The 8,937-nt window shown below is 38.7% G+C and overlaps 1 protein-coding gene across 9 annotated transcripts in view; it reads left to right on the forward strand.

Annotated features, from left to right (window-relative positions):
* LOC100065515 (protein adenylyltransferase SelO) overlaps positions 1-8,734 on the forward strand; it is a 33,675-nt gene extending 24,941 nt beyond the window's left edge. For all 9 annotated transcript variants that reach the window (XM_005606882.4, XM_014737027.3, XM_070254749.1 and 6 more), the window contains 4 exons: positions 2,568-2,647; positions 3,453-3,496; positions 4,601-4,680; positions 8,446-8,734. In XM_005606882.4, coding sequence (XP_005606939.3) covers positions 2,568-2,647; positions 3,453-3,496; positions 4,601-4,680; positions 8,446-8,568 — 327 coding nt within the window. In that variant the 3' untranslated portion in view covers positions 8,569-8,734. The remainder of the gene's footprint in view (positions 1-2,567; positions 2,648-3,452; positions 3,497-4,600; positions 4,681-8,445) is intronic.
* The last annotated feature ends 203 nt before the right edge of the window (positions 8,735-8,937 follow it).

Here is an 8,937-nt window from a genome sequence, read left to right on the forward strand (position 1 = left end):
GTCATGGGGTTAAAAACCTTTGTCCTCATCCACTGCATTCCCCTCTCACTCCTGGAGAAAGCCATTTTTATTAATTTCTTACATGTCCTTCCAGTGTTTCTTGAGGCAAATACAAACAGATATTGAGAGAGAGATATACATATTTTAAGTATTTTTTCACATAAAAGATAGCCTACTTTATGTAATGTTTGCATCTTGTTTAATAGTGTGTCCTGAAGATCTTTCCATATCAATACGTAGAAAGAATCCTCATTCTTTTTAGGGTTGCAGACACCCCGTGTGTAGGTCTACCATGTCTTATTTAACGAGTTGTTTACTGTGGCACTTATGTTGTTTCCCAACTCTTGCTGTTAAAGTGAACCTAGATTATTTCATTTAGTACAGATGTATCTGTAGGGAATTTCCTAGAATGTGTTTCTGGGTTAAAGGATATACGCATTTGTAATTTTGCTACATCTTGCCAAACTACCTTAGGCTTCGACATTTTGTATTTTTATCAGCAATATATTTCTTTTTAAGAGGGGAAAAAGTCATTAAAGAAAAATGTCAAAACAAATGCTCGAGACGAAAATATTGTAGTCTTTTTGACGGTTTAGTTCCCTGACATTGTTGATCCATTTGTTAGAGTAATCTCAGGCTTAGAATCACAAAATTTTCCATTAAGAAAGGACCTTAAATCTCCATTCATTTTACGATATGGAGACCGAGGCCAAAAGCGGTTAAACGACTTGCTGAATTCACATAGTAGTTTTTTTCAAAATCAGAACTGGAACAAAAACTTCCTGCTGTCCAGTGTCCTTTCCGTTATGCCTGGTCTGTCAGCTCTTCCTTTGTGAATTCTTACTACTTTGATATTTCAAGCAGCATTGTTTTACTAAAAGTTGGTCCTCGTTTTCACACATAGTGAAGCTGAGGCAAGAAAGGTGGATTTTTCACAGTGTATGTGCAAGAGGAAGTACACTGTGGCGATTGAGGAGGCCGAGCTCCAGAGGCAGACAGGGTGCTTCACATGCGGGGTCCCCTTCGACAGGCGCTGTGAACTGGCACAGGGTACTCAGTTTCTCTAACCCTCACGTGCTTCATGGAGGGCGGGGAGGGGGCACTCAATCGTGGTTAGCGATCAGTAGTGACCTCCAGCATAGAGTCCACTTAGGGTTTGAAGGAAAGGGTGTCAGCAAGACGCCTCAGCTCTTACCGTTTATTTCACAACGACTTTTGAACCAAAATCGTTATTGTCAGTGTAGGAAATGAGTTAAACTATTGTTGTTGGAAAAAGAAGCATAGCCGATATTATTACTGAGGCAGGTATGGGTCCTAGTAATTCTAAGGAAAATTATTGTTCTCACAGGTATGGGATAGCCATAAATTACATTTTAGGAGTGATTTGAATAAAAGAATGTCTACCTGTTCGGTAGGAAATACAGAAAAATGTTAACCGATACACATCGTTGATGTAATTAAAAAATTATCAATGATTCATCTATCAGAACTAATCAGAACAAGTCACTAATTGTCATTTGATGTGTGGCAAACTGAGACAAAAAGTAATGTTAAAGTGACTTGTTCCAGTTCTTGACAGGGTACTGATATTTAAATCACTAAGAGTTGGGAAAATTTAAGAATAGATCATTACACTTTTAATCATTTCAATCTTTAATTTCTGTGTCTTCTGATTCTGAAACTTTTTCAACTCCCTAACTCTCAGGTAGAGCTAATTGCTTATTCCTTTGTGTTCCATTGGCCTTTTATATATATTTCTATAAAACTTCTAAAATGGTATTGAATTATCTGTTTATACACTTTCCTTCTTAAAGGGAGGGGTCATGTCTTATTAATTTTTATATCCTTCCCACCTAATTACTTCCTAGCACGTAGTTGACATTCATAAATATTTGTTAAGTGAATTAATAGATGACTAAATAAAACACAGTTGTAAATTAAGCTTTTAAAAGTAAATTATACATTAGGGGAGCTCTGTATTTAAAAGGAAGCTTTGGGGCCGGACCCGTGACCAAGTGGTTAAGTTCTCGCGCTCTGCTTTGGCAGCCTGGGGTTTCCCCAGTTCAGATCCCAGGCACAGACACGGCACTGCTCATCAGGCCATGTTGAGGTGGTGTCCCACATGCCACAACTAGAAGGACCTACAGCAAGAATATACAAATATGTAGTGGGGGGCTTTGGGGAGAAGAGGAAGAAGGAAAAAAAAGATTGGCAACAGATGTTAGCTCAGGTGCCAAACTTTAAAATAAATAAATAAATAAAAGGAAGGCTTTTGATAATATAAGTATTCACGTATAATCTCTAGTTATAAGAACTTTGTATATTTTTTATTTCTCTTAAATCATGCCATTACATGAATTTCCATGAATTAGAATTTTAGAGTTGAATGTTATATGAAGAAAAGGAAACTATTATTCATTTTTAGTACTACTTCTGCTTGTTCTACCTTAAAAAAATCTGGATAGTATAAATTATTATTAAAGAACATAATTTAAAGAAACATGAAGTTAAAATAGACTGAACAAATATTAATAAAATAAGCCATGTATCACTGTATTTTCATTTAGCAATTCTGGGCACTGCAGACGATTTCAAAGCACGAACTCTTTCCTGCCTGGGTGTCCCAGTACCTGCTGAGACTGAAGAGGTGAGATCATCTCATCACTTCGGAAAGAGCATGTAATGTGTTCCTTTAGCACAGTCAACCCATCAGCTTCCTCCCTTCCTTTCATTTTTCAACATTTCCTTTGTCCTCCCGGGTCCTTTGCACCAGCTGAGGCGTCCACAGTAACCTCTCACCATGCAGAGAGCCCCCATATGTTCCCCTCAGCTCTGAGAACACAGGTCCCCAGCTCCCGAGCCCACGCCCTGAAGCTCTGGAGGAGAGCACCTCGGGCTTTCATCCCTGTCCGCTATCGTTACATCTTACACAGTTGTAAGAAGGTACTTTGTTTCATAACTCACAATGAATTAGAAGCTACAGACATGAAAGAGGAAAGAAGTTGCAGGTAGTGGCAGCCAGCCGAAGGGAGAAGGAAGAGACAGGAGAGCACAGGATGCACTGGAGCAGATAGCCCTTCCCAGCCCGATGCCCGCTGAGGACTGTTTATAAAGGGGACCCTGAGCAATCAACAAAACGTTGAATCATTTTCAGAAAGTCGTGTTTAAGATAACAAAAGGTATCGGACAGTTTAGGTTTTTTTTAAGACAAAAATAAATTTTTAATTGGTGAAAATAAAATAAAGTTTGGTATTATCTAAAACAAGGTAGTCTTTTATGTATTGTTTAATCAAACTCACTATTTTCTATCTTCCCTTCAAATACTAATTCAATGTGATTTTTTAATGTTTTTTCTTAATATTTGTCTTGTGAAATAATTCCCACCCTGTTGAAAAATGATATAATTTCAGGAGACGGTGGTTAATTTTGTCCTTTGGTTTATTCATTTTTAGTAACATGAATGATTCAGATTCTGAAAGAAGAAAAAGAATGATGAGTGAGTAATCAATATTTAAGTTGCTTCTAGTTTTCCTTAATACAAGTAATACTTTTTTATGTTTAAATCTGTTTCCATAGACTATATTCCCAGAGAAAGCAGAAGTACAAGGCGCTTATATGTTTAGGTTTTCTGGCACATCTTGGCAGATCTTTAAAGCCAGGTTGAAATGGAGTTTGCATGTTCCCTCCATTCAGGTAACTCAGAAAACTGCTGTTGAGAATCACAAAATGGTGGTTTCTGGAGACCTCTCAGAATTTCCCTGATGCCGGTGGGGATGAGCCTCCTCCTTCTCCACCCAGTTGATAAGTTATTTTGGAAAAGGTTCATCTCAAATAAAGACATAGTTTTCAGATTTTTTTCTAAATGTGCCATTATTATAATACTTTTTTTTTCTTTTTGTGAGGAAGATTCTCCCTGAACTAACATCTTTGCCAGTCTTCCTCTGTTTTTTATGTGGGTCACTGCCACAGCATGGCTGCTGACTGATGTCGGTCCATGCCCAGGAGCCGAACCCCGGCCGCCGAAGCAGAGTTCACCAAACTTAACCACTAGGCCACAGGGCCGGCCCCCATTGTAATACTTTTTATTGTGAAAAAATGCATGGTTACTATCAAAAATATAAACCTGTTAAGAGTTCTGTCTGCACATAAGCTTTCCTGTTTGCTCTTGGCAGCATCAACATTAAGCAGTCCTACTGAGTCAGACCTTAATTCTGTGCTTGAGATGTGAAAAGCAGCAACTTTTCCCCTCAACTTAGGGCACAGGGCCTAATTCAGATGAATTCATTGCTTTCTCCATGCTCTATAAAATGCTTGGTGAACTGAACCTGGTGAAAAAACCAAATTAATGATAAAACACTGAAAAGAAAAACAAAACATAATATTGCTCATAATCCTCAAAAAAGTTTTTTCTGTACCATAAAATGATAAATACTGTACCTTGTCTATAAACAATTAAAGTTGACTGAAGCTGATCATTTCTTCTCATTTGAGCCCTCCAGCAGAGTTCTTAAAGCTTGTCTAATTTCAGTGGTAATTGAATAGGGCCTGTGTCAATTTAGTAAGTTGTTGTTCCCAGATGTACTTCTCCCTCTTGTTTAAGCTGTTAATCCCAGATATGTGCTGAAGAACTGGATGGCAGAGTCTGCAGTGCGAAAAGCAGAAAGGAATGATTTCTCAGAGGTAAGGGGCTTGAATTTTCTGGGTTTATTTTCATTAATTTTAAATGTATTGTATTTTAAACACACATTTTATTTGCAAACATGCTAAACTATGCCATTGCCAGCACCAGCTTCCCCAAATTCTTGTTGCTTAGTCTCTCTTTTTGTGTTTATCAGTGAATCATTTTCTCCTATTTTCTAATTTATTCTCTAATGTATTTAAAATTTTCGAGGCTGGCCCAGTGGCATAGCAGTTAAATTCGCGCATTCCACTTCGGCAGCCTGGGGTTTGCTGGTTCCGATCCCGGGTGTGGACATGTCACCGCTTGGCAAGCCATGCTGTGGTAGGCGTCCCACATATAAAGTAGAGGAAGATGGGCACGGATGTTAACTCAGGGCCAGGCTTCCACAGCAAAAAGAGGGGGATTGGTGGCAGATGTTAGCTCAGGGCTAATCTTCCTCAAAAAAAATTTAAACATTCATTTTATATCATATATCTACATTCTTTGAACTTCCGAGGGTTGATTCTGCTGTTTCTTGTTCCTGTTTTGGAATTCTGGGTTTCATCTCTGAAATGCAGTGAAGCCTGATTTGAAGGTGCGTCTCTCCACAGGGAGTAAGCTTTTGCTTCTGGCGGGGTCCATGGCACTAGCAACCTGGGTCCACTTACATTCATCTTGACAGCAGTGAACTGAATGAACTGGGTCTACGTGCGTCAGCGTGGACGAATCTCACATATGGTGTTAGGCAAAACAAGCGAGTGGCCAGGAATACATACAATGTGTTACCACTCAAATACGGTGTAAAACATGCACAACCATATGTTACTTATGGGTCCATGCATATATGACAAAAGTAACAAAATGAATAAAGGTGATAACATCATCTTTGGACAGAGGTTACTTTGCAGTGAGGAGGAAATTTGAGTCAGGAGAGGATCTCAGGGCTTCACGCATATTGGAAGTGTTTTGTTTCTGAAGCTGGGTGGAGGATGGATACTCAGGAGTTCATTACGTTATTCTGCATACCTTCTTCTGTGCCTCAAGTATTTCAGAATCAATTGTTTACAATGCATTACACATAGTACATTTTTTAGAAGAGGAATGGCCCTGGCACTCGTGCTGTCACCTTCTGCACTGGAGCAGACATTGTTAATGACCGTGGCCCTCTTTCTCTCTAAAACTGCTCACAGCCTCAGAATCATTCTCATCACAGCAGGCTCTGTGGTCACTGTCAGCTGATCAGAGTTGGCATGGAGAGAGACTCTTGGCTATTTCAAATTTGGAACTTGCATTAACTTGTTATGTCAGTAGTTTAATTAGCCTGACAAATCTAGGTTTTCCTATTAGAAAATAAAATATTTTTAAATGTAATCTTTTTATGATATTAAGGAAAACCAAAGAGAAGGAAGATAACTCAGTATTTATCTTTAGATAAATTGGTCTAACCTGGGGAGACTAAACTATTTAATAAGTTGTTTTGTTGGCTTATTTCTCCTTCCTTCTGTATCTTTTGTTCCTTCCCTGCTTTCTTGCCTTCCTCAAAATTATTTATTTTATTTTTTATGCTTTTTGGTGAGGAAGATTGGCCCTGAGCTAACATCTGTTGTGAACCTTCCTTTTTTTTTTTCTCCCCAAAGCCCCAGTACATAGTTGTATATCCTAGTTTTAAGTCATTCCAGTTCTTCTGTGTGGGATGCTGCCACAGCATGGCTTGATGAACAATGCGTAGGTCCGCACCCAGGATCTGAACCAGTGAACCCCAGGCCACCAAAGCAGAGCATGCGAACATAACCACCCAGCAATGGGGCTGGTCCCTCAAAATTATTATTTTTATGTTTATTTATTTTTTTTTGAGGAAGATTTTCCCTGAGCTAACATCTGCTGCCAGTCCTCCCCTTTTTGCTGAGGAAGACTGGCCCTGAGCTAAGATCCATGTCCATCTTCCTCCACTTTATATGTGGGACGCCTGCTGCAGCATGGCTTGATGAGCAGTGCTTAGGTCCATGCCAGGGATCCGAACTGGTGAACCCCAGGCCGCTGAAGCAGAGTGTGTGAACTTAACCACCATGCCACCAGCTGGCTCCCTAAAAATTATTTTTGACTGAGGATGCAGTGCTCACCTTGAGTGGGGAGGTGTCTTACTAGCTTCAAGTAAATATTCAGATTCATGAGACTGTTGCAGGTTGCTGTTGACCCCAGTTGAGTCTGGAAGATACAGGACAGAAACGTAGCTTACCACCAGGGCAACATCAGGCTCGTTCGCAGGAGTTCTTGAGTGCTCCACACTAGCAGGAAGGCACAGCAGTAAAGCTCAGGCATGAGGAGAGGAGAGCCACACCCGGAAGATGCATGGGCAGCCCTGGCTTCAAAGCTTCATGTTCCACAGAAACCAGCATCTCTTGTAACAACTCCATGGGCATAGTTTCCAATGTCCCCAAAAGAGACCTGCCTTATACCGAGAGTCACCACACTAACGAAAGCCCAGAGCATTCTATCAGGTCTTCATGGTTCTCAGTCCAAATGCTATTTGTCAGTCCTAAGCAATGTCGTGTGGTGATACAGTTGACATACCACATTATCAGGTTACCAGGGCAACAGACGTAGAAAGTTAGCTAAGGGTTAAATTCTCATGCAGGAATGGAAAAAGATTTTGTTAAACCTTTATACATGTAACCCTTTACACACACGACTTGTGTTTATGTTCTTGCACCAAACATTTCTTGAGAATCTACTCTGCAAGGCACTGTAGAGAAGTATCAAAATCTGTTCAGGGAGCTTTTAAACTAGTAGGTGAGATTAGACAGGTGTAGTGACCTCAGTGAATGCATATGTATAGAAAGTGCCCGGGGAGAAGTTACAAGGGGCTCTAAGAACACTATCTTGGTGATGATACAGTCTTCCTACTTAAAATATTAATAATACAGTAGTACGCTCTATCGGATTTCTTGACCTTACTTTCTTATTAGATCATCCACCTTTTTCTATCAGAATGAGGCATTTCCTTAGTAATACCCGAGGAAGTGACAAAACCACTGGAAAAGATATTTTTAATTGAGGTGTAGTTGACATATAACATGATATTAGTTTCTACTGTACAACATAATGATTTGATATTTGTGTATATGGCGAAGCGATCACCACTCTAAGTCTACTTAACATCCATCACCACACACAGTTACAAATTGTTTTTTCTTGTGATGAGGACTTTTAAGATCTCTCTTAGCAACTTTCAAATATGCAATGCAGTATTATTAACTGTCGTCACCATGCGGTACGTTACATTGCCATGACTTACTTATTTTATAACTGGATGAAAATATACGTGATCCTAGAATTATTGTTGAAAGAAGTGTCTCCTTTGATGCCTCAGTTTATTACCGTGGGGCAAATTGAAAATGAGGAAGCAGCATGAGTTGGATGAGCAGCATGCCCTTGATTTGGAAAGATTACAAACCACTGACATCCTTATATTTTTGTAAATATTTTAGAAAATTATAATTTTCTTGATGCTGTGAAGGAATTTAAAAATTATCAGGATATATATGTAGTCTTCGTGACACTGTATATTCACTCTCTTGTTTTAGCACAAATCTAGTACTTAAGGAACTTTCTGTGGAACAATACAAATTTTAAGTAACAACTCTAGTCTTAAGTTTTAATAGAACACAAAATGTTTAAACAGTTTCAAGCAGATTTAAAATTTACCCTGTCATTTTAGAAATTTAGAAACTTATAAAGGTCCTGAGGAAAAGCATCTATATTTATCTTCTTAAATTGTTTACCAGGTGCGTCTCCTTCAGCAAGTTCTTCAGCATCCTTTCCAGAAGCATTCCACAGCTGAGAAAGCTGGCTACGCCTCACCTACTCCTTCTTGGGCTAAAAATCTCAGAGTCAGCTGCTCGTCTTAATTTGGGGAAAATCAAATAAGGAAGACTCCAACACTGAACACAACATAGAATAATCTATTTGGTAAATTCTTAATGACCATATACATGATGACAATCCTGCATTTTTTTATAGTGATTATATACAAAAATATTTTTTAATCAAATAAACTAGACCTATTCTTCAGAACATCTTTGTAATCATTTTTGTTCTAATCAATAACTTTAATGGAATAGGAAGTTGTTTTTGGTAAACCACAAGTTATTCTCAATAACTAAAAAACCTTGTGACAATCTTTTAATGAATTTGTAAGCATTCATCTAATTCTTGCTATGTACCCAGCACTTTGTGGCACATCAAATAAGTATATAGTTTAATTGTATTCCTAGAGC

Source organism: Equus caballus, chromosome 29, assembly GCF_041296265.1.
Source record: "Equus caballus isolate H_3958 breed thoroughbred chromosome 29, TB-T2T, whole genome shotgun sequence".
NCBI lineage: Eukaryota > Metazoa > Chordata > Mammalia > Perissodactyla > Equidae > Equus > Equus caballus.